A 27,736-nucleotide genomic window follows, 5' to 3' on the forward strand; every position below is an offset into this window, starting at 1 on the left:
ATTATTATTGTAATAGCTGTATGTGTGATGGGGCCCTCCCATGATGAGCCTTTCACTCTATGGAGGTCTGAGGATGATGATAATGTTTAATGGAATAAAGTATATGTCTAAGCTACTAATTAACGAAATTTATTTAGCTAATTAACCTACTCGGCCACTATTTCAGCTTGGTCACCAATCATCTTCACAGCACAAAGAGATATATTGAGCATATGCAATCAGGCACACTAGTATGCAGGCAAATACAGATTCATTGTGGCAGTGACTTTCTGTGGTCATGACTGGTGCTCTCTGTATGGGTGCAGTGATTTTCACTTGCTAAAGATCTCAAAATGATCTTCCAGATTTTTGACAGTAGGATGCAGTTGAATTTGCTTAAGTTTAGGGAATGGTGTATTGCTGTGGTAGATACCAGAAATAGCCTCTCTGATTTGAATTTATTTCTCTATTGGAGGAAAGTTTTCTTCCATTGGATCTGGTGATCCATATCCATGGCATGGTCTGCTACCCTGGAATGACTGCAATGTGGATGGAGGACATATTTTCCGGTTCTTCCAGCCAGATGTCAGCTCTTCCTGTTTTATTTAAGTATTTAGTATTAATTATAAGTATTAAGTATTTAAGCTTGCAGGAGAAGGGATACTGTATATCCCAGAATTGTCCACCATGTGGATGGACCATCTTTAAGTTAGGGGATAAGGGTTGCTAATTTTTGGTAAGACCCGAAGAACGTATGTATGTTATACTTTTTAAGAATGTGAAATTTTTTCTGAGGTGCTCTTGATGTAGGGAATGGCAATGGATGTTTTGTGGCCTGTATTTTTTTTTTTTTTTTTTTTGGAAGAGGGAATGTCTTGTGTGTGGATTGAGAGCTCTGTTAATTTTGTTAAGGGTAGAGCTATTGGCTAAAAAAGTGTCCTAAATATGATTAATTTTCATGGAGAAGCTGTTATGATCCAAGAGCAGAGGGTTCTTGCTCTGTTTGCTAAAAACACCCATATTGCTGGCAGTGATGGTATAATAGGTGGTGGATGTATCTATCAGTGTGGATAGGTTTTCTGTATACTGAAAAAGAAAATGATTTGTTTGGTAGCTGGGTAACTAGTGTGTCAAGGATTGGCAAAAATAGTTGTTGTTCACCTTTTCAGTGGTGAAATGGATCCTGATGTTGGCTGTTGAGATGTGAGAAAAATGTTTCTAATATATCCCTTCCATGTGGCTAAATGGGGAACATGACATCAACATAGTGTAGCCATGTTGTAGGGGTTTTTTGGGGGAGGAGGAAGAGTTTAGGGCTTTGTTTTTAAAATGTTTCGTGTAAAGAAGATGGCAGGTGGAAGAGAGGGGAGGAGACATAGTTCAGTTTACTTGTAAGTTTTTCCTTGCCTGATAAAATAGCCATGGTTTGAAGCTGAAAAAGGCAGATATGTTTTTTTTTTTTTTGGGGGGGGGGGAGCCTGAATGAGAGTTCTGAGGTTTCTTTTAAAGGTACATTAGTGAACAGGGAGGCTATATCAAAAACTGATGTCAATGTCTCAGAGGATCATATTCATCAAGCAAGATTTTAAGTGCGTAGTTTTTTTTTTACATGGGAAGAGATGTGGCCAGTAATGAAAGAACTCTTTGGCTTAGTGTTTGGCCATGTTCCGTTTGTGTATTTTTGGTAATCCATAAATCCAGGTAGGCTTAGGATTATATGGTTTAAGTTTTTGAATAGTTTCAAGAAGTTTTTCGAGTCTTTTTTTTTTTTTTGTTTGTGTATGGTCAATTTCAGTCAGGAGGGATGTCGATCAATCTCTGAGTAAGATCGACATTTTTCAGAGCGAACAAGTGTTACAGCAGTGTTACCCTTATCTGCTTTGTTGATGATAATATTTTGGTTTTGACATAGTTTTTTAAGTGGAGTGAATTCCACATAGGATGCTTCCTTTTTGAGGCTTTGCTGACTTTAAAATTTTGGCTACATCTAGCCAGATATTATTGGTGATATGGGATGGGAGGCTGTAGATGTTCTATTTTTGACATAATTTTTTGAAGACTCGATATTTCTTTCAGAGTTTGGCATTGCTATGGCCGAGACTGAGGGTTCTGATAACTTATTTCTGGATCTGAAAGGATGACTTGTGTTCTGTAAGTAACTGAGCATTATTATTCTTGGCTAAATTATTAACCTTTGGATATGGCAGGCCTTTATCTTTTTTAAATCCCTTTTTCTTTTTTTTTTTTTTGCTGAAGCATTAGAGATGTACAGCTTGTCATGTAGCACATGAAGAGTGTCATTAGTGTTAGCCAACGTCTGTGTGTGTGTGTGTGTGTGTGTGTGTTGCTTCGATTTGCTCTCGTAAAAGAGACCAACTAGTATGAGAGTAGATAATGGAGTGCTTTGGGAAACAAACTTGGGCTTGGTTTTTACACATTAGTGTCATTTTTTTTTTTTTTTTGCTTGATTTTTCTACTCATCTAAATATTCTCTCCACCATATGGACCATCCTGGATCCCTTGCTCCTGCAAGCTTAAATATTATGGACAAACAGAAAGATCTGCCAACATCTGTCTGGAAAAACACAAAATATGTTCATATGCTGAAGCAACTAGCCCTGAAAATGGATGCACTCCAGTGTCTAGCCCATACCCAGCATGAGAGATAAGCTTGACTCTTACGCAGCAGTGAGTAGGAGGGTTGCAGTGGCATGCGTGGAAGGTGCCAGGCAGCCTGCCTGGAGAAGCCATTGGTGCAGATCTTGGTGGTAGTAGCAAATTCTCAAGTGAGAACCCTGAGGACTGAGGTGGAGAAGAGTTCCATGTGAACAGCAGTAGAACATGGGTCAGTCGGTCCATAAACCATGCCATGGATACAGATCACTGGATTCAATGGAAGAAAACCTCCCTCCTATACAGAAACAGATTCAGATCAGAGAGATTTCTAGAATCTGCCACAACACTGCAGTATTCCGCAAACTTAAACAAATTCAGCTACATCATGCTGCCAAAAATTCTTGTGTAATCCTTTATTCAGGCGTAAGCAAACATAGTTTGCACATGCTCCCGTCAATATACAAGTAGCCTAGTTGTGAAGATACTTGTATACTGAAGAGAGTACAACAAGAGATCATTGCTGGAAACTGTATAAGGAGGGTGTGAGCAGAGGAGTGAGGAGCAGGTTCTTTGCATGGAGTGGTTGGTGAGTGGAATGCATTGCCTGAGTGTGTTGTGAATGTAGGCACATTGCATCAGTTTAAATCACGGTTGGATGAGCATTGCATGCAATAGTGTGTACTTCCCATGATGAGTCTGACTCCATGGAGGTCAGATGTTAATAATAATGTAGAGGTAAATGATCTATTGGTGGTAGTAGCAAATTCTCAAGTGAGAACCCTGAGGACTGAGGTGGAGAAGAGTTCCATGTGAACAGCAGTAGAACATGGGTCAGTCGGTCCATAAACCATGCCGTGGATACAGATCACTGGATTCAATGGAAGAAAACCTCCCTCCTATACAGAAACAGATTCAGATCAGAGAGATTTCTAGAATCTGCCACAACACTGCAGTATTCCGCAAACTTAAACAAATTCAGCTACATCATGCTGCCAAAAATTCTTGTGTAATCCTTTATTCAGGCGTAAGCAAACATAGTTTGCACATGCTCCCGTCAATATACAAGTAGCCTAGTTGTGAAGATACTTGTATACTGAAGAGAGTACAACAAGAGATCATTGCTGGAAACTGTATAAGGAGGGTGTGAGCAGAGGAGTGAGGAGCAGGTTCTTTGCATGGAGTGGTTGGTGAGTGGAATGCATTGCCTGAGTGTGTTGTGAATGTAGGCACATTGCATCAGTTTAAATCACGGTTGGATGAGCATTGCATGCAATAGTGTGTACTTCCCATGATGAGTCTGACTCCATGGAGGTCAGATGTTAATAATAATGTAGAGGTAAATGATCTATTGGTGGTAGTAGCAAATTCTCAAGTGAGAACCCTGAGGACTGAGGTGGAGAAGAGTTCCATGTGAACAGCAGTAGAACATGGGTCAGTCGGTCCATAAACCATGCCGTGGATACAGATCACTGGATTCAATGGAAGAAAACCTCCCTCCTATACAGAAACAGATTCAGATCAGAGAGATTTCTAGAATCTGCCACAACACTGCAGTATTCCGCAAACTTCATATTCCATAATGCAAAGCACACATCACGAAAGGATGTGGTTTGCATTATGGGATACTAAGGCAATTAATGTGAAGTCATTAGCCTCTATATACAGGTGGCCTAGTCATGAAGATGCATCATGTGCATCTTCATGCAAAGTTTTATATGCTTATGCTTGGATAAAGGATTAAGCAAGCATATACTTTCTTTGCAACTAATTTAACCCATAGAGGAGGTCAGTTAAGACTGTAGAAGCTCACTGTTACAGTCTGTCTGTTTGAGTGCCTAGTGTGCCTGCATGCACATGCTCAGCATATATCTATGGGCCCATGAAGATGCCTTGATTATCAACATGAAATGTTGGCTGAGTAATGTCATTGTTCTTCTTCAGCTTAATGAGCTATTTAGATCTGATGCTGCCATCAGTCTCTGTCATGAGCTACATCTGGTGTAAAGTGTTCGTCCAAATGTCTTAAGTTTCTCATTACCATTTCCATCTATTGTGTTGTCCTCCTGTGTGTCTTTTCTGGCCAATTTTATTTATAAGTACTTGTTTGATTAATTCATTATGCAGAATTTATGGAGACAAAAACACACATTTTAATTACTTCACTTACAATTTAAGAAAATAACACTCAATTTTTTGACTTCTATATCAAGGTCATTGTCAGGAAAACATATGAACAATCATTGTGAAGAATTTCTGGAGACAGAAACACACGTGGTAAAGCAATTTACTTATAATTATAAAAATAACACTCGACGTTTCAACTTCTGTATCGAGGTCATCATCAGGAAAACATACATATGAACAGGACACAATCTACAGGATACTACATAAAAACAAGATAAATCTAAATGCTTTGTTAATCGTTTACGCTAGCTTGGCCTCCGGTGATAAAATTAAATAAAATAATAATTAATAAAAAAATATAAAAAAATAAGAAACTATACATAAATATAAATTAACCAAATAACATAAACTTTTTATACATGTAAGTATAATAATATAAAGATGTTAAAAAAACTAAATGTATTTTTAAATTTTTAGATTTAAAAAATAAATGTATTCAGTAAAGATTTGATGAAACCCTTTAACCCTTTACATATAAAACTCCAGTTTGCTGAATTCTATGAAATAAAGCTTTAGTTTCTAGAGACTTTTTTTGAAAACAATTTTAAGCTCTATCAGACAACTATTCTTAGTTACTGTTTAAACTTCAACACATAATGACGAACTCTCAAATATCTGCACTTAAGATATAGATATGAAGAAAGAATTTTCTCCTTAATCTCTGCAAATGACAAATAAGGATTTGCCAATTAAACAGTTCCATATTTGCATAATTCCTCATATCATCTCTAGAAAACCATAGAAAGTAATAAATTTTCCTCCTTGCAGTTTCTCTGTCAAACATTTTCTTCCTCTGTGTGCTCTCACTTGTATACCATATGTGCAAAAGTAACATTTCAACACATCACATTCCCAAGAATCATATTACTGGTCATGTAAACAACATTTTTAATACTAAATGTTGATATGCAACAGTGATTATCATGTAATGTATGAAATCTTCATTGAAAGACAAATATCATCCACATTTCTTTAATGAAGAGGAGTGATTCAATAAAACAATAAAGCAAATGCAATAATCTTATAATTCCTATACAGCAAAAAAATTTATTTGTATTATCTTAACATTCCATTTGAAAACTTTACGTATTTTTACCCTATAATTATACCATTCAAGAATTTTTCTCTTGACATTTGTTATATGCCTTTTCAAGAGCACTAAAACTTAAATACAGCAGAGAAATTCTTGTGTTAATGTTCACACTCCATTTTATTTCATTTTTAAAACGAACACTACTCCGGTCATCTGAAATCTGACCTTCTGACAGCCCATCTGAATAATGCAGTATAAAAATTAAAAATAAACTAACACCTTTTATTCCCTTATTGGGAATAGGCGAGGCCTTTAAACCCTATCTGGCTATTGGAGACTGAGTGGGCAGTTCATTCTCCACCAGTAGCCAATCAGAGATAGTTGGTGGCACCAATGAAGAGATGGGAAAACAAGTACTGCCATTTTTTGGTACATAACCCTAACAGTATATGTTAACTGTCTGAAATAATGTGGATTCTAAGGTCAATTTTTTAGAGTTTAAAGGAGGATGAACCCACTTGCACGTGCCAGAGGTCGACTAACTCAGGAACTCGTCAAAGATAGGCTTAGAAAAAGTTCCTCTAGTCAGTGACTAGACTTGAAATTAAGTCTACCTTCTGGCAGCATAACGCAGAGGATGCAAACACCATTTCCACTAGGTTACACTGGCCTTTAATGCTATAAAACTAATACTCCATATTTGAGCATTTCTGGGGAACTATATTTTTACTCTAGCTGTCTTTCTCCATTTCAGGTTTCTGTGGCCTTTTGTGTTCTATTTTCATTCACTGCTTATTTCACATAACTGTTTTTCAGAGTAATCACTCCAAATATCCAGAATATTCTTGTCTTCAGTTTTTACAATTTTATTATCATAGTTTCCGTTTATAGTACTCTTTTCTCCATTTCTAAGCTTTTGCAATAGCCTCTAAAGAGTTTTCATACTACATGATATGTCTTCTGTTCTTTTCCTAGTCTTCCTATAACTTTGTTTGGCTGCTGTACATAAGTTAGGGAATAGAAAATGGTAAGCTTTCTTGCCATTTTCTTAGTATTCTCTAGGAGCACATACCAATTTATTTGTCAAGAACTTTCAGTATGATTTCTTATCCTGGAGCTTCTCACTTCTTGATTCCGCCTTGAAGTTCTTATAAAAATCAGAATTTCATTATTTTATTTTATTTTTTAATCCTAGAAAGCAACTACCATGTGATATCCTCTAATCTGAAGAAAATGTTAATTTTCTTCAGATTTTTTCCATTCTGTTTCTAAGGTTTATTACTTGATTTAAAACTAATTTTTTTTCTTCAGTAATATTAGTATAGTTTACCTTACACTTGACCTCTGAGAGCTGCTTGAGATTGTTTTTAAAATTTTCATGCATATTTCTTTTTTTTTGTAATGATCACATGTTCATCCTACTCAAAATTAAATAGCAACCACTTCCTATTTCAAATCTTCCTGCATACACTTGCATCCCAAATCAGCATTAAGATAACATAGTCATGAATAGTAATCATGAAAACTCTTATGTTTTGTATATTCTCTCCATGTGTATTTGTGCATGCTTATGCTAGAACGTGCTGTTAATTACTAGTTCGTGTCTTGCAAAAATTCAAGGTACTTCCGGTTTTATTTGCCCTGCCTTCCCCCCCCCCCCACTCCTCTCACCTTTCTGAAGATTTATTATTCATTTCCTACTCTGCTATTTAGGTTATTACCTACAAGAATTAGCTTTTCATTTATCAGCCCTCTCTGACCTCTGTCCTCATTGATGACTCAAATTTCCCTTTTTTTTTAATGTGTGGTTCCCATCCATGAGAAGTTATTATAATTCTATAGTATGTTTTGTACTGTGGGTGGGCTAAGGATGTTTTTTTTTTTTTGGCCATTTTTATCAGTTTTATTTTATGTTTTTGTAATTGTTTTTTTATTTTTATATAGTCTGGAAATCCTGCTCTAGAGACCAAATGTGGAATATTTTTCAAGCCACTTAGCCTCCAGTTTCATCCCTACTATTACCCTCTTTTGGGCCATAGGCTCAAATTAGTCTTATTTTCCAATTTCTCATTTTGAAATTTGTCCACATCACTCTACTTGAAATTTCCTGACATTTAATAAATTTTTCTTTGTGTTTGGTGTTGAATACTGTAGTTAGCATTCAACACCAAACATAAAGAAAGCAGTTGGATTGGCTAAATCCAAGATTTAAATTACCAATATACCATAATAGTATAATGATGATTACTTTTAAGTGTGCAGATACACAGTTAATGATATGTATTTTTCTTTTAAGCAGGACACATTTCTTGACAGAGGAGTGGCCATTCAGCTCTATTGTAAAATAATAAACCACTATCCAAATATTTGTTTGATCTGTTAAAGTCCTGAATTATCAATTTCTAGATGATATGGAGGTGCAAGATGGAGGAATCATTACTGAGTGTGATCTAATTGAAAATTCAATTTCCCAACTAGAGTATAAGAAAGATCAATGCCAAATTCAGCAAGCCCCATTTATTGACAACCTCCCTCAGAATTCACCCACATATTTTGATTCTGTAAAACAACAAATGTTACTTTCTGCTATTCAGAATGCATTTTCATGTCAGACTTGTGGGTTAGCATTTACTGAAGCTTATAAGCTGGACGTACACAGAAGAACTCATACTCAAGAAAAACCCTTTATCTGTGAAACTTGTGGAAAATCATTTTCATGTGCTCGTTACCTTAAAACTCACAAAAGAGTTCATACTAATGAGAAACCCTTCAAATGTGATATTTGTGGTAAACTGTATTCTTATGCTTCTAATCTTATTGATCACAAACGAGTGCATACAAATGAGAAACCTTTCACATGTGATATTTGTGGTAAACTATTTACAAAAGCTTTTCTTTTAAAAGTTCACAAAACAGTTCATAATATCGAGACCCCTTATAAATGTGAAACTTGTGGAAAATCATTTTCACATAACTGTACCCTGAAAATTCACAGAAGAGTTCATACCAGTGAGAGACCTTACATCTGTGAAACTTGTGGCAAATCATTTTCCTATGGTTCTAATCTTAGAGATCACAAAAGAGTTCATAGCGATGAGAAGTTTTTTATTTGTGAAACTTGTGGGAAATGTTTTTCGTATGCTTATAGTCTTAAAACTCACAGGCGAGTTCATACGAATGAGAAACCTTTCAAATGTGAAATTTGTGGAAAATCATTTTCACAAGCCTGCACTCTGAAAGCTCATAACAGAGTTCATACTAATGAGAAGCCATTTATTTGTGAAACTTGTGGCAAACCATTTTCATATGCTTCTCATCTTAGAGATCACAAAAGAGTTCATACAAATGAGAAACCTTTCACCTGTGAAACTTGTGGTAAATCATTTTCATATAATTCCACTCTTAAAAATCACAAAAGAATTCATACAGATGAAAAAACTCTCTGAAAATGTTTTGTAAATAAACCATTTTCACATTTTTTTTAAAGATGTTCATATTAATGACAAATGTTCATGGAGAATAATTTTCGAAGAGGAGTTCGAATGTTGTTAACAACTTACAGGGAAAAAAAGTTACTTCTGCCTAATGAGAAACTTTTCGATATGGTTCCATAAATAATTTTCACAGTTTTAAAAATTCACAAACTAGGTCATAACATTGAAACATCTTTTCAAGTCATTTTCAAGATATTTGCATATCTTAAGATTCATACATTTAATGCCACTATGATATACATGCAGCTTCTGATTTACTGTCTCATGCTTTTACGCTTAAAACGTGGACAGGAGTTCAGTTACATTGATATGATACATAAACTTTGTATGAGACTTTGAAGAATGCATTTTTGTGTGCACAATTTAAGACACTCAGATCTTTGTAGTAATATATTACTATTTATCTGGAACATTGATGTTTTGATGTTTACCCAGGAGAGTGAGAAAGCTGTTGACTGTATGGTGTTATTTACAATCTTAAAGAGAAGATGCAATTTATGGAGAATGATGCTTTGTGTCTATGGAACATTTCGAAAACTAGTTAACATGAAGATGTTATTTAAATATAATAGAATGATATCCACTCACCTTTGGTGTTTTAATTCAGTTAGTCTTTTAAGAAATCCATTGCATGATGGTTCTTAAGAATTAAATTTTTTTTTTTTTTTTGCAACATTTCCGAAATCTAACCTGTTTGTATACACAGTGTATATAATAATGCAAGGTATTTTGTCTTGTAAAAATATCACATCTCATTCTAAAATTATGAAAAGTGAATTGAAAGTGCATTGTTTTAATAACCTTTCAAAATATTTGAAAAAAAATGCTTCCTTTTTTTTTTTTTTTTTTTTTTCAATGTAATATTTGGAATGGTAAGATTTCATCTCTTGCCATGAACCAAAATCTACAAACAGGAGGAATAAACTACACTCCTAAAGATGAAAATTTTGAGACCAGTAATCAGCTATTTTGCAATGAACCGAAGAAATGCAAAATCTGATAATGGTTCTCAAGATACAAGGGAAGAAATGTATAGAATTAGCACGATGTGAGCAAAATTACAGGTGAAAATTTTTGTTCCAAGCATAACCAGTATTTTTACCTTAATACAAAATTTGTTGGTGTGATCACACAGCTCAGATTTTTATAACAGAAATCAGGCCCAAGTTTAAGTCTCTCAAAGTTTTCCACATCTGTTGTTACAATAGCTTCACTTTTTATGAGAGCAAATCGACACCACACACATGGCATATTGGCTGACACTAACATCACTGTTCAAGTGCTACAAGATTAGCTGTTTAGCACACTGAGCTTTAAATGATTTGTCTCCAGTGTCTCTTACTCATCAGTGCAAAAAGAATTTAACAAAGTGAAGACCTGCCATATCCAAAAATTTAATAATTGTTCCAGGCAGATAAGATAAGCCCCATTTATCTCCAGAATATATTATTATTAACCAGTTATTCTTTCATCTCAAGAAAGAAGCTATCAACTCCCTAATCTCAACCATAACTTTAAAGGAAATACCCAGTCTGCAAATTATGGCAAAAACAGAATGAAGCATCTATGGCCTCCCCTACATTGCCAGTAATATCCAGCTAGATATAGGTAATGCTTTAAAATCTAAAGCCTCCAAAAGCAGTTTAGGTTATGTGGTACTAACATATTCTCATTTTGGCATGGCTTTTATCATCTCCAAAGCAGATAAGGAGAAAGCAATGGTTGTACTTGATTGCTCTGAATATGATCGAAAAATGTCAACATTACTCTGAGATCAATCCACATGCATCCTAATTGACACCAACCATACACAAACCCAGAAAAAGACTGAAAAAATTATTAGACAAAGTTGTATCCTGGTTTCCTAAAACTACCCAAAAATTATTCACCTCAGACAAAATGCATGCATTCTTCAAAGGTATAACATACACACCTTCTTCAGGCACTACAAAAAATTAGTGTTCTGCTCTGGCATTTAGATTGTCCTGATGTCCAGCATCTCTTGTATCTGCAAACTTAAATACTTCAAATAAACCAGAAGAATAGCTAATAGCTGCCTAGAATAAAACAAAATATGTCCATCGTCTGCACTACAGCTCTGTTCCTGGATAGCAGACCATACAATAGATACAAATTACTGGATCCAATGATATTGCCTTTCATGATGAGTCTTGTGACTCCATGGAGGTCAGGAAAATAATAATAATAATTAAAATAACCTCTTATCTATAGTGAAGTATATAAATCAGAGAGACTGTTCCTGAAATTTGCCACACCACTACACCATTCTCCAAACCTAAACAAATTCACCTGCATCAAATTGCCAAAAAATCTTGGAGACCATCATGAGACCTGGAGCAAGAGCCTACCACTGCACCTTCAGAGAGTGCTAGTTATAATTAGCTAAATAAATTTAGCTAGTTATTATTTTGATGTGCATTTTCTCCATGATTAATGTCTAAACATCTATACCAGTGATGGCGAACCTATGACACGCATGTCAGCACTGACACAGTTGAGAGTTTCAGGTGACACACCTTGGATGCTGAAAAATATTGGTATTCTGATGAAAAAACTGCGATAAATCATGTAAGATTGCTCTCAGTTAAGGCATTCATTGAGTTAGGTTTGTTCATTGAAAGAACTTTCTACCTGTAGTCAGCAACAGATAAGTCATTAAATGTAATGTAAGTTTGTAATTTCAGTTTATTAAATTAATTGTATAATATGAATTCATAGATTTTATATCAATGTCCTATTAAATAAATAGCCTGATATGATATGTATAAGTCACCATCTATGATTATGTAGTTACATTTAGAATGCATGTATGCAAGTGGCACATCAATGTCAATATTTAAAAAAAAAAAAAAAAAAAAAATTGACACGCCTTGGTAAAAAGGTTCGCCATCACTGATTTATACCATATTAGTTTAAGAAATGAACAGGAATAAAAGTTATAATGGTTGCTCAGAACACTTGCATGCATTGTAATAATACTATAATATAGGTTGTTTTTTCAATGTTCTCCATGACATTGTTGGCTATTTCTAGTCTGCAGTGCTCAAAATTCTCTAATGCAGTGATGTTAACTTTTCACTTATATCAATGCTTTCCTGTGACCTCACATGCATGCTTCCTCTGAACTTTTGCCAAAAGGACATCAGAAAAAACCTTCATTAATCCTGATACTAATAAGGCTCCTGGTCCAGATGGTATTCCTCCAGTGTTCAAGAATCGTTTCAGAATTCACACCAATCTTGTATCATCTGTATAAATATTCATATTCTACTGGCATCTACCCAACAGCATGCAATCAAGTCCCCATTCAGCCTGTACCCAAAAATAGAGATAAAAGTCACCCATCCAACTATCATCCCATTGCTCTCACCTCAGTACTTTCAAAAGTGATGGAGAAGGTTATCAATAACCAGCTTCTTCGTTACCTGGAGACTTACCAGTTCATTAGCAATCACCAATATGGATTCTGCCATTCTGCTTCTACAGCTGACCTTCTAGCTAATCTCACCTACCTTTGGATTCAAGGCATGGAAAAGTTTGGAGAAACTAGTGTTATCGCTCTCGATATTTCTAAGACATTTGATCAAGTTTAGAACCAAGGCCTCCTGAACAAACTGCCAGCTTATGGACCTACCTTCCACACTCTCTCTCTCTATCTCTTTGGATTGCAAACTTCCTCACTGATCGTTCATTTTGCATCATAGTATTGGATGACTTCCTTATCAGATTTCCCCATCAGTGTTGGAGTACCTCCGGGTTCTGTGCTGTTACCCACACTCTTCCTCCTTTACATCAATGACCTCCTTTCTCTGACTTCAAATCCTATTCGCGGCTTCACCAATGACAGTACTCTTCGTTCCTCTTCATTATTCAATAAACCCTACAGTACCTTAAGGTTTAGATGTCTCAAGATCTTCCATAACCAGTGACTTCCATAACTTGAGCACTGACCTCCTCAATATACTGAAATGGGTGAATACAACTTAGTAAATTTCAATACCAAAAAAAAAACTCAGGCCTGCCTTATTACCTGCAAGAAAATCCTACCTCAATCTTGTTTTCTTTCAAGATCAACTTTCTATTCTTGGGTTCACTGTCACATCCAGTTTATCCTGGCACAAACATATTACTCACATAGCCTCTAAAATGTTTGGTGTACTTTTCCATTCTAAACATTACTTGTCTTGCTCTCAACTCCTAACACTATAAATCCCAGATTTGTCCAACTTTGGAGTATTCTTCCTACATTTGGGTGGAGCACCTAAGGCATCTCTAAAAATTCTTGATGGTATTCAGAAGAAGACAATCTGCTTAATAGATGACTCTTCTCTGTGCCTTTTCTGTAGGTGCTTTAATGGGTATTGCTCCTCTGTTTTGACTGCTACCATTTCTCCACTATTCTTCTAACAATAGAACTAGAGCAGCCACTGCCAACATCCATACACTGTCCAGCTTCAAATACATTGAACTAACTTCTCATCAGCGTCCTTCATTCCATCCACCTCTATTCTTTGAAACACTCTCTCCCTCCCTGTTTTTACTCACTTAGGACAACCTCCTACTCTTTAAGAAACATATCAACAGGCTACATTTACTCTTTAATCACTTGCTCACACATGATACTATAGTGTTATAGGTCTTGTGACCTTTCATATTTGGAGTTAACATAAAAAAAATAAAAATAAGCTGTAGAATGTCATTTGAACTATATCATGATTTCCCAAGAACAGCATGGAAGTTGAAATTCACCTGCAATTATATATAATTATATCAATTTTTTTTAATGTGAATCTACCACAAAATTCACTACATGTCTTACTGATGTATGATAGGTTTATAACTCATAGTCCACTCTACGGGTGGGCTATGAGTTATAAACCTATCATACATCAGTAAGACAGTAATGATAAACTGTGAATGATAACTCATAGCCCACCCGTAGAGTGGACTATGAGTTAAATCGGGACAACGTAACCAGACAGTGATAGTATAATATGATCTACCAATCTCAGGGTACTAGTGAAGCAGAACAGCACAGCTAAACTGGTTGTATGACAAGAGGAAGATTGATACGAGGTTAAAGATGTGGTTGCAGCAACACAAGGTGATGGAATGCATAAAGGTGAAGATGAGATATGTTGGAATGGAAATCAGTCAGGATCAGAGAAACAGGAGTGGTCAGACCAAAGAGAGAGAAGTGTGGTATAACAGCCGTAATAGAGGATGTTGGTGCTGGTAGAATGGCTTTAAAGACAGGGATTATTATGTTTGTATACAGTGTAAGGAGTATTTGCTATAAGAGTTGAGTTTGTCACATTGATTGAGTCAGTATGCCCAGAGATAATTGGTGTAAGAAAAACTTGGCTGTCTGAGGATGATGTGATTTCAGGAATAGAAATGAAAGGATATACAATTTTGTGGAAAGATTAGAAGGTGAAAAGAGGAGGTGGTGGTGAGGGGGGGGGTTTGCTGTTAATGATAGCAGAGGAATTATTACCACAAAGTGTGGAAATTGATAGAACACGTGCAGATTTTGAATCTGTGAGGTGAAGTTGAAATTAACAGGCTCGTATATCTGATAGGATGTAGCTATAGGCCAGGGAATGTAGGGAATACTAATTTTGAAATGTTTAGGCAAAATGATTGGGCTTGTAAAAAAAAAAAAAAAAGGTGATTCTGATGGAAACCTTTAATTACAGGAATGCAGAATGGAAGGAGGAGAGATAAGAGTATGGGAAGAAGAAAAGTAAGTTTGTTGGATTTCTGAGAGATAAATTCAGCAGCATGTGACTGAAATGACTAGAGGCTTTAGTGTTTTGGATTTGATGATAACTTCACAAAGTGTAGTTGCTAATGAGTTATTGATACTGCCATTACTTGGTGAGAGTGATTGTGTGATACTTGTCTGGGAAGTGGTGAAACAAGAAAAGGTTACTGCCCAAATTGGATATATGTGGAGGTATAAGGTTGGTGATTATGGGAAGCTCTGTAGTCAACTAGCATGAATATGTTGGGTGAATGAGCTGTGCAAAAAAAATGTTGACAGTGCATGGAAATTCATAAGACAGTATCTGACACAAGCAGTGTATAACTGCATACCAAGGATTAAGTGTGTAAACAGAGTAGGAGTAAAATGATAAACTGTGAAATAAAGCAAGCTGTGTTGGAAAAAAAAATGCCATAGAGGAGATACAAGACAGTTGGTTGCAATCGAATCCATGAAGAGTATAAAGTGCAGGCTAGGAAGGTGATGAGCATGGTAAAGAAAGAAAAGATGCAGTATGAGAAGAGATTGGCTGGTCAGACCAAGGTTAATCCAAGGAATTCTGCTTGGCAAGCAAGAGAAAGAATAATTATGGTAAGTTTACACTAGTTGATAGTCATGGTAGTAGAGTGACTGATGCGAAGCATATAATAGAATTATGGAATGAGCACTTTATTAGCATATACTATTCTAGTGTAAATGATGCCATGCAATGTATAGAAGTTAGGCAAGTATTACTATTATTATTACTATTATTACGGGCAACTCCAGGGAGTCATTAGACTCATCGAGGGAGGCCCCAAATCATATTCATCACAACTATTTGACATTCATACAGTATCTATCATACCTCGCCTTAAACTCATTCACTGTCACAGCATCCACTACAGACTCAGGGAGTGCATTCCACTCATTCACTACTCTAAAAGTAAAAAACCCAGCTCTAACACCTTTACTAACCACACTTTTGCCCAGTTTCCATGGGTGTCCCCTAGTCCTCCCACAACCAGCCCTGTTCTCAAAAATATCTTCTGAATTAATTTTATAGAAACCCTTCAGTAATTTGAATGTCTCAATCATATCTCCCCTCCTCCGCCTATCAACCAATTTTTGCAACCCACAAATCCTCAACCTGTTCTCATACGGTTCATTCCACAGACCTGCTATCATCTTGGTCACTCACCTCTGGATCCTCTCCACCTCCTCCCCATCAAGAAGAAACCTAGGTGACCAAATCTGAGCTATTGGAGAATTAGAGAATTGTTGGAGAATTGAAAGTGAAAGAATCAGGAGTATATCAGATGTTGATTGGGTTATATGTTAATAAGGCTGTGGAAATGGATTGCATTGCCATGTATTCTTAAGGAGTGTGCACAACAGTTAGCTATGTCCTTGACCTGGTTATTTAATGAAAGTCCTGCAGTGAATAAGGTTCTAAGGAGTGGAAAGAAGACAAAATAGTGCCACTCTAGAAGTATAGTTGTAGAACAGACATTTCCAACTATAGACCAGTCTGTATAACTGCAGTTGTAGTCAAGATGTGAGGATTATTATTATTATTTTCCCAAGACCCCAGACTCATCTAGGAGATCCCTTTTGTCATACACACAGCTCATCATACCACACCTTAAACACATTCAAATTCTCTGGAAACACACACACACACCATACTCTCAGGCAATGCATTCGAGCCATTCAACTCCACATGCAAAAAAACTTCTTCTCACACACTCCTTATATAACTTCCAGGGATGATCTCTTTTTCTCCCACCATTTTATAAAACCTCTTCAGTTTAATATTAAAGTACAAGGTATTGCATTTTGGAGTGCAGAAATATAACATGTGTACTATATTGATGGTGTTGTACTGCAGGAAGTGGATGAAATTTGAGAGTGATGGTTGACAACAGACAGCTTTAGTGGTCATATTGCAAGTGTTGCAAAGACTGCAAATTATAGTGCCATTATGATACAAAGTACTCTAACAGGTAGGGACAAGGAAGTAATTGTGCCACTGTATAAACCACTGGTCAGACTACACTTAGGCTCTTGTGCTCAGATTTCATCACCTGGTTTTCAGTGCAATGTGGAAACACTGGAGAAGGTCCAGAGAATAGTGATTAAGACAATATCGGGACTCTGGAATGCTGGCTATGGAAAGAGGTTGAAGAAATGTGGATTACAGAGTTTTTTTGGATAGGAGGGAAAGAGGCGAGAAACATTTGAGTAGTGAGAGGATTTTATCTGATTAATCCAGAGGGGATTATAAAATGAGTAGAAGGCAAGAGGGGAGAACCAAAGGCCCTCCTTCAAAGTTGTGTAAGAATGTGGTGAAGAGGGACATAAGGAGTAGATTTTTTTTACATGGAGTATTATTAGTCAATGAAATGCACTACCAGAATATGTAGTTAGTGCAGGGAGTATTAAGGATTTTAATATTCAGTATGATAAATTTGTTCGCAGTTGAATAAATCTCCCATGATGAGTTTGCCATCTCCATGGAGGGTATAATAATACTAATACCTGCAGCCATTGATTGGAATTGGAGTCATGTTTGTAAACATGAATAAAATTAATAAATCACTCAGGTAATCGATTTGGAGATTCTTCCTTGAGTGCCGCATGTATGGATGGTATGATGGAGAATAATATGCATCAGTATTGCTCATTAGCACTGCATAAATGCTTAAGTGAAGATTATTATTACGTGACATCTCCAGGTAGTCCAAAGACTCATCAAGGGAGGCTACCTACTCTGCAACTGACTCCACCACTCAGTTCACCAACTGCACCAATGCCATCTACCTACCACCACCACTAGTATTTCAACAAACAATTGCAAACACCCATTCCCACAATGGGATTCAAATCCGCAGCCTTCGGCTGGAGAGTGGATATACTAACCACTCGGCCAGATCAGCACAAAGATGAACAAAATTTTACAATATGAAGATCTTAGAAAAGATATTAAAAATATTAAGAATCGTGTTAATGTGAGCTATTAATATTTTTATAGTTAAATCAAAGCTATGTTCGGTATTGTAATTTTATAATTTGTCACTTCCATTTGGTATAATTTCTTTCAAAGTGATATTGTGTACATATCTGAACTCCATGCAAAGATTTGTAATTTGGGTGCTTGGCTCCTCTTAATAATTATATTTTTTTAATCAAGAGTCAGGTGGAACTATAATTATTGCAGCACTTTCATATGGCCTGCAGTTTTGTCTGCTTGTATTTTATGTGTAATCACTTGCATGTGCAATAAGAGAACAGGGATATGTATCCTCAGTACCATCGACAAGTTGTAGCATAGAGGCAGCCTGCCTCATGCCGTTGTTTAATTAAGGGCTCTCATTCAGCCTTGTTGTGGTGTAGATGCAATAGATTTATTTGAAGAAAAAAATTCTCTCAAAAATAATACAAGAGAAAAGGGGTCGTCATGAAATTTTATCATATATATATATATATATATATAACCAAAATCTTGTAGAAATTTATCCCAACATAACCATCGCCCTTAGGATATTGTTAACAATTCCTGTTAGCATAGCAAATGTGGAAAGAAGTTTTTCCAAGCCGAAACTGATTAAAAATGATTTGCGAACAGCAATGACCCAGAAAGATTGGCTGGACTAGCAACTATATCGATAGAGGCAGACATAGTTTTATAATTTAAATGTAGAAGAGCTTATAAACAGTTTTATTGTGCAATATCCCTGTAGATCAAACAATTTAATTAATATTATTGTGTAACTGTTTTTCATTAATGTTTCTGTTATAATAAAAAGAAAATACAATTGGAGATTTTCTTATAATTTTGTCATCAGGGATGATATTTAATTGTTTGCCTTGGGGCACAATCTAATTTGGCGACGGCCCTGTGTATCCTTATCTTAAGAAAGGTGCAGAAGATGAAGTATTACTAGTTTAATAGATAATCGCAGACTGCTACAAAAAGTTATCCCATCTCAAATAAAAGACAGTCATCTGAACTTCACATGTGAAATCCTGAATATGAATAACTTTAATATGCAGAGTGGTATTGATTTTAAGTAACTTTAAAGAAAGTCACTTAGTAGTTATTTCACTAAATCACATGTGACTGCTATGGCTGTGCAGTCACATGTATTTAATAAATTGTATGTGAGAAGAAATTATATTCTGGTTTTTGTCCTTTACCCAAATGGGAGCAAACACATGATTGGGATCATTGGTTGAGTGGTTAACTTACCCACTCTCCAAACATATATATAGGTTCAAATCCTGTGTTTGCTTGAATGTTCATGATTGATTTTCTTTAGATGGAAGATGAACATCACACTTCCCCTTCTTAGTGGATGCCTGGAAAAGTTGCATGTTTGTTTTAGTCTGGAAATCCTACTCTAGAGACTATGTAGAAATAAATAATAAAAAATGATTTAAAAAAATCCTTTACTTGCCCATGGTATTGATGTGCTATAGGTTGTAGGTCATAACTACTCTACATGCAGAGGCAGTTGACTCTGCATCACTTGCCTGAATTTTATTCTATAATCCACAATACACTTTTTTTCAGATGTGTATATTGCTATGCATGTTGGAAAGAGACATTACACAGACAGGTTTCAACCTTTGTTGACATATCAGTTGAAGCCAGACTAGTGGAGAGCTTCTTCTTCAGGCCTCCATTATTTCCAGTGATTTCTCTCAATATGTAATGTCTGCCATCTTGTGTCAAACCTGTGAACATCATTCCTCCATCTTGTTCTTTGGCAACCCTTCTACTGGTATTAAGCAAAAAATTAATACTTTCTCTTTTGTCCATCTTTCATCTGTAAATTTCCTAACATGTTTATCAGTTACATGCTGTACTATACTTCACAATGTCCTCTTCCCCAGTCTAATTTTATCACTTTTATTATATGAGTCATTGGGTTCAGTCTCTATAAGGGTTGTCAGGATCAGATTTTCATTTTACAACAAATAATTCAGAAATCATGGGACTTATAACAAGGATCTTCAGTTTTGTACATTTGGAAAAGCATATGACAGGGTGATAAGAGAAAGCTTTCCAAAACACTACAGTTATAAGTTGAGTAAATGGAATATTATACAGAGCCACAAATAATCTGTGTGAGTTGTAAATCATCATTTAGAAGGCAGTAAGATGGTTTGATGTAAAATGAGGTTTACAAAAAGGTTACACACTACCTCTTATTCATCACATATATGGATTACTTTAGGAAAAAATGTGGCAATAATCCTGATATCAAACCTCTGCTTTATGTAGTTGATGTAGTAAAAAATGATGATGATACACTTAACTGTATCAACATCACCACAGAAACTAGGGCCTGTGCATAATTGGCCAAATGAAGCCATACCAATGTTGAATTAGATTTAAACAGTATTGATGCAAACACAGAGAGATAAGAAAATAACTGTTTATTAACTTAAAAGCTAATATTTCGCTGGTATTGTATCCAGCATCTTCAGAGCACACAAACAAAGTTTGTTACAAATGTGAGACAATCACAATCTGGTGTAACAGTGGGGTTAGTATAAGTAATTGTAGCGTGCAACACAAGACTAAAGTCCCCACTGTTACACCAGATTGTGATTGTCTTGCATTTGTAACAAACTTTGTTTGTGTGCTCTGAAGATGCTGGATATAATACCAGCGAAATATTAGCTTTTAAGTTAATAAACAGTTATTTTCTTATCAATCTGTGTTCGCATTAATACCGTTTAAATCCAGTTGAACATGTGTGACGAACACATAAGCCTATCCACAAAGCCATACCAATGTTTTTAAAGAGGTAAAACAGCTTTCATATCCTTAGATGTCAAGGTTTATTTCATTGCAATTATCCTCTAAGTTGTATTTGTAATGTTTTTATATGTTTACTGAACTTCCTGTCTACTAAAATTCTCAAGACCCTTAGCTTGATCAGTTTCCCCTAGCATAAACTCACCAATATGATATGACATTGGATAACTCATTACATCAAAGTGCATAACTTTACAACAAATATTGAACTGATAGCCATTTTCACATGCCCACAGTTCTAGCTATTCAAATCATTCTGCAAGAACTTCATATCAGCTGTATTCGTGATCACCCTATCTATTTTTGCATCATCAGCAAACACCTGTATGTTGCCTGTCATCCCAGTATCATTAGTAAAGATATCAGAAGACCAAGGACTGGTCACCCTCTGTCATGTATATTCACATTCCCTGTATACCACATTTTGGTATCTTTCAGTCAGCCATCCATTGGTCCATACATAAATTGGAGAATATAATCCAGTATCATTCTCCAATTTATGCTCCAGTCATCCATGCTGTATTCTCAAAGTTCAATGTCCAACACAAATGTAACATTGTTAAAAATGTATGCATGTTACTCAAACACGACCTTCCCTTTGTAAACCCATGCTGTTCATTGTAAAGTATAAATTCTTTGTCAATCCATTTCTGTGTGTGAGCTCTTACTAACTTTTCCAGAATCCATACAACTTCAGAGATACTAATAAGTCAATAATATGACACATCAGTCTTTGCACCACCCTAATACATTGGGATTATCATACATTCTTTCCACCCCTGTGGAATTTTTCTGGTTCCAAAATTTACATTATCTAGTCTGTCAAAGGTTGAACATGAGAATTTAGCTGAACACAATTTTATCATCCATTCTGATATCTCATCATCCCCTATTGCGAATTCCTGTTTAGTTTGTGTAACAGCTATAATATCATGTCACACACCCGAGTTTCTTGAGAAAGCCTTAAGCTCAATGTTGCATACACCAGATTGATACCTGTTAGCATAATGGGCACTCGTTAGTTGAATAATCTTTTCTTTTTTCTGTATCTGTCACCTGCATACCATCTGCATTCAGTTGGTATTCTCTGATGTTCATTCTTTTACTTGCACCATAACAATAGAATTCTTTTGAGTTGTCTTTTGCTTTCAGAGCCAGTTTCTTTTCATACTTTGACTTAGCAGAATGATCTCATCATAACTAACATACTTTTTCCTGAAGAAAGGTCAAAAAGTTCTAACACATTATCCTTATTATTACTATTACTATTATTACGGGTGACTCCAGGGAGTCCTTAGACTCATCGAGGGAGGCCCTAAACATGTCCACACAACTATTCGACGTTCTCACGGTATCTATCATACCTTGCCTTGAACTCATTCACTGTCATAGCACCCACAACAGACTTTGGCAGCTTATTCCACTAATTTACCACTCTAAAAGTAAAGAACCAGCTCTAACACTCTTGCCCAGCTTCCATAGATGTCCCCTAGTTCTCCCACCACCAGTCCTGATCTCAAAAATATCCTCTGAATTAATCCTATAGAAACCCTTCCGTAATTATGTCTCTATCATATCTCCCCTTTTCTGCCTATCAACCAATTTCTGCAACCCACAAATCTTCAACCTGTTCTTATAAGGTTCATTCCATAGACCTGCTATCATCTTGGTCACTCGCCGCTGGATCCTCTCCACCTCCTCCCCATCAAGATGAAACCTACGTGACCAAATCTGGTCACAGTAGTCAAGATGAGGTCTTTTCAAGGCTCGGTACAGAGGAACAATAACTTGCTTGTCTCTGCTCGTCAAAGTATTTTTCAGCAACCAAGTGATTTGATGAGCTGATTTAGCCACTTTTGCAATGTGTCCCCTAAACTTCATTTCCCTATCCATCAACACTCCCAAGTCCCTGTCTTCATCAATCACCTGGAGTACAGTTCCACCAATGTGGTATACTGCTGCTAATCTTTTCACCCCAAAATGCATAACCTTACATTTTGTCACATTAAATTGACATCCATTCTCCTTAGCCCAGAACTTCCCTATATCGTTAATGAACAAATTAAATAGCAGTGGTCCAAGAACAAAACCCTGCTGCACACCACTAGCACACAGGCCGTCTTTTGGATTCTACTCCTGAATAAACTACTCTCTGATATCTCTCCATCAACCACCCACCTATTCATCTCACCAACCCTATATCCATTCCCATATGTTGCAGTTTACAGATTAGAATTCCATGTGGTATCCTGTCAAAGGCCTTAGCCATGTCCAGCAGTATCACTGTAAACCCATTACCCTTATCCAGTTCAGCCATCGCTGTGTTATAAAACTTGAGCAAGTTACTGAGGCATGATCTACCCTTCACAAAGCCATGCTGTCCCCTCTACAGTATCTCATTTTCATCAATCCATTCCTGTATTTTTCCCTTGACTACTTTCTTCAAGACCTTGACAAGGACTCCTGATATGCTGATCGGTCGGTAATTTGCAACAGTAGTCTTGGATCCTCCTTTATGCAGTGGAACTATTTCCCCCTCTTTCCACACCTTCGGGACTAAACCAGACCCGAGAGTTAGATTAAACAACATGGTCAAGGGCACTGATAATTATGCACACAATATTTCTTCCACATCTTTTAAGAATATCTTACTTAATAAGATTGCACATCCATTTCACTCCTATCCTATTTATTGTTCACTCATTCTGTACACATTTTCGTATTGCATCATTTAAGTATTTTATAAATGCTTCCCCATGCACTGCTAACATCATTCTTCCCATCTTGCAGCCGATAACATGGGAAAGAACTGGTATGTTCTTCAGTTGGTCATAATTTCCTGCTTTGCAATTCAGTGTAACATTTTGTAAATGAACATAGCAACTTTCCAAGCCAATATATCATGATCACCATTATCAGCTTGCGACAGAATAGTCTGCATTTAACTAAACCCTCATCTTTCACTATAATCAGATTTAAAGACCTTGAGTTTCTTCTGTTGCATGCTGCTTGAGGATGCTGTCTTGCAATGGCTCAATAAATTTGGTTTTATTCTTCTCATGAGATTTCACCACTACCCAGTCAGTGTTCTGACAATAAAAGTCACCCATTATGTGTGTTTCATTGTCACTAGCAACCAGTTCATATCTGTAACAACACCCCACTATGTATTTGATCTTGTTATACTCCACCTTACATTAGATGGCTTTAAACTCACTGCCACATGAAAAATTGTTAGCAATATTTTAGTCATAGCTTTCTACCCTAACTGGACTCAAATCATCTAATATCATCAGTGGCACAAACCTTACTCTCCTATCCTGTCTATCCTTCCTGAAAATACTATACCCTTTATACTGATATCAGTTGTGGGTGATAGATAACCTTCATTGCCTGACTAAATAAAAACGCCTGGCTTATCAGAAGCCAGAAGTGACGTATGCCATGTTTGGTCTGCAGAACAGGGATTCTGGTTTCTCTTCTCCCCACCTTTCTCCATACAAGGAGAGTGATACCCCTTCAAGGCCATGCCATACATATATACATACATAGTCTCACATCATTCTCTTTTGAGGGTACATCACTTAAAATGGTGGTGCCACAGGCCAGCTACTAGTTAGTGCACAAACCTGTCAGTAATGTGTCAGGAAGCTTCTCAATCAACTGGTGCATTATCCTGCTGCCACACACACACACATACCGCTAAGTTATGCCTGGAGAGCCTTTTTATGTGAGTACCTGTTTTTTTTGGATGGATCTTCCAGTGATGGTACTGCCCTTTTTTGTTCATATTCTTTGTCTATTCTTTTGTTCTCTACTTCCAGATCACCATCACTGTGATCTAATGTCTTGCTTCTGCATTAGATCAGTATGATCAGTATGTCTACAGCATTAGATCAGTAGATCTAATGCTGTAGACATACTGCATTAGATCTAATTCCCCTTACTGAATGTCCATGCAGTGCGATCCATGGACATTCAGTAAGGGGTGATCCTTGTAGCCTTGCACTACTTTCGCAAGTTGGTCATGGGTATCACAGTAAGTATCCTTTCCCATGGACAGAGACAGGGCTAAGGCATGTTGTGGTGCTTATATAGGGTCTGGGGTAGTCTTGGCATTCCACTCCTAAGTGCAGTCATTGCTTGCTGGTGAGTGGGCATCCGTTTGTGACTCCATGGTGGGTGGGAAGCTCTGGCATTGAGAATAAATTATTATCCTCTTGTTGTGAACCTGAACCAGGTTACAGAAACCATAGAATCATCAGCAGTAAAGCATAGTAAGAAACAAAAAATAGAAGCTGCAACAAGTATACCACTGTTCCTAAATCATACACTCAACAAGCAAACATCTAATTGGAAAAATATCACCATTCTTGAGAAGATTTTGGAAGAACTGGAAGAATTTCCTAAAAATGTAACAATACTGTGTTAAGAAGATATTCTTATCAAAGCAGCTACAGCACAATCAGAAAAATTACTCCATGCAACATCTATTGGAGGAATGTTGATTACAGTTAACCTTCCCACACACACACAAACACTAAACTTTATCTTCTCTATAGGCATAATATCCAAGTTGGACCTACTTGATATTCCTGTTTGAAGAGATGTTCCAAACTCATGGAGCAAGGAGTGACAGCCATAAGAAGAATATTGATATGTAGGGATTGGCATCTGGGTTCTAAGGAGTAGTGATTTTTTAATATTACAAAGTCCTTGACTTCATAATACACTGCTTGGGAAAAAAGTCAATGGACACCCCTCCATGGACAAGTTGCATTATACCATATAACGAGTCACGTGCATGTAGCATATAAATTGGAGGAATATGATGCTTCCAAGTCATTGCAACTGCATCTGAGTGAAATGGCTGCAAGAAGGGAACTGACATAGTTTGAAAGAAAGGTGTGATGTGATAAGATACCATGCTGCAGGCCTATCTGTTCAGCAAATTGTAGACAAATTGGGCCATTCCACATCAACAATCAGTGATACTATACTGAGATGGAAGCAGAGGGAGTCATTTGTAAGTGTGCTACCTATAGTGGATAACTCACTGAACAGCAGTTCTGCACCGCTGTTTGTCAGCCTACATGTTGATTGCGGAGTTCTGGGCATCGACTGGAACACAGATCAGCACAAAAACATTCAGAACCAAGACTCACAACATAGGTTTCCATGGTAGCACTGCAACATTACCCGAACCAACATGCAGCTTCAATGGTGCGAAGAGCATGTACAGTGGGACATGGAAACTTGGAAAAATGTGTTATGGGACAACTAATCATCTTGCTCATAAACATCCACTTGCTCAGTAGATGGTGTACCATCTACTGAGCAAGTGGATAGATGTAGGTGTTGCAGATGCTCGGTGAAGGTCATACCAGCATGTATAACTCCACGTATGAAATTCAGAGGTGGTGGCATGATGGTATATCCCTGGTTTGGCCTCAGACCTCTGTTTGTGGCGCCACAAACATTGAATTCTGAGAGGTATATGAACATTCCGGAGAATGCAATGCTTCTTACTTTGTGGCATTTCTATGGAACTGAAGCTGCTGCTGTAACTGCGTGGTTTGTGGACATGACGTCACCACGCTTGACTGGTGACATTCATGTCCACAAACCTCCACAGAGCCTTAATCTTAACTCTATTGAACATATGTAGGATGAACTGAAGCATCGAGTGAGGTTAAGGGACATCTGCATTCATCCCCCACCTCAACGTCTCAAAGATTTTGATGTCCCCCCCCAGCATAATAGTCAGCCAAGTTCTGAAAAAGTATAATATAAATATGTGCATGTACATTTTCTAATTGCCCCCTGTGGGGCGTACGCCCCACATTGAAAAACACTGGTCTATCTTTTCCTCATTAGCAGTTTTTGATTTTGCTACAGTCATTTCATCTGTCAGTGATGCAGCAAAACATGTTATAGTGCATTATATCAGCAGCCATAACTACAATTCCTAAAATATTAGCCAGTTCCCATGTTTTCCTAATCCATAGATGGAATGGTGATTGCACAGGAGCCAAATAAGCCCAGAAGAAAGATTTGGATATTTTCCATAGACCTCCCACAACAACAAACCTAGCTGCATTTAAAGGAGCTTGAGCGAGACACATCAGGGGTCAGAGCCAAAAGAAACCTTGGATCCAATTTTCTTCTATATCAAGATTCACAAATAAAGTATGGGAAAAATCTGGAAAATTAAAGGCATATATACCACCCCACCCACCAGCTCTCTCCTAACACAGTGGTTGCTCATGCAACAGCAATTGTTGGTGCACTCGGGGAGATTTTTGCAAAATCATCAGCAACATATTCATAACCATCCCAGTTCCTTGCCCAAAAAAGCAAAGTAGAAAAAAAAAACATCTGATTTTCTCTGAATGGCACAGAGGAATACAACAGACCATTTACCAAAGAAGAAAAGCTCCTTTGCTTAAATGTCATCAATATGGATACTATATTGCCAACTGCTGTTGGAGCAAATAGTATCCGTTATAAAATAGTAAAACATCGGCCATGAATCAACTGTTGTACCTTTACATCAGTTTCCTGTGAGGGCTTATTTCCAGATACTTGTCACAATGCGATTATAATTGCCTTTTCTAAACCAGAGAAGGATTCAAAATTCCCAAATAACTACTGCAAAGGTCCTCTGACCAGTTGTTTGTGCAAGATTCTGGTAAAATAGTTAATTCTTGTCTTTTATGGTTTCTGCAGAGAAAACCTTTATTTCTAGAACACAGTCAAGTTTCTAAAATTATTCTACCACTTATCATCTTGTCTGGCTGATGGCATTGATTGAAGATGCCTTCTTAAACTCA

The 27,736-nt window shown here is 36.7% G+C and overlaps 1 protein-coding gene across 2 annotated transcripts in view; it reads left to right on the forward strand.

Moving 5' to 3' along the window:
* The window catches only part of LOC150099162 (uncharacterized), a 32,803-nt gene extending 22,909 nt beyond the window's left edge, over window positions 1-9,894 (forward strand). The window contains exon 2 of one of the 2 annotated variants that reach the window (XR_016549339.1): window positions 2,056-2,131. Coding sequence is in view for 1 of the 2 variants with exons in the window: in XM_090403597.1 (XP_090259723.1) it covers window positions 8,224-9,258 (1,035 nt within the window). In the remaining variant the exon portion in view is untranslated. Of the gene's footprint in view, window positions 1-2,055; window positions 2,132-8,111 lie in introns of those variants that run through there. The other variant, XM_090403597.1, reaches the window with a different exon arrangement.
* Window positions 9,895-27,736: the final 17,842 nt, after the last annotated feature.

Source organism: Typopeltis vanoorti, chromosome 14 (genome assembly GCF_054136105.1).
Source record: "Typopeltis vanoorti isolate ZY-2024b chromosome 14, IOZ_Tvanoo_1.0, whole genome shotgun sequence".
Lineage (NCBI taxonomy): Eukaryota > Metazoa > Arthropoda > Arachnida > Uropygi > Thelyphonidae > Typopeltis > Typopeltis vanoorti.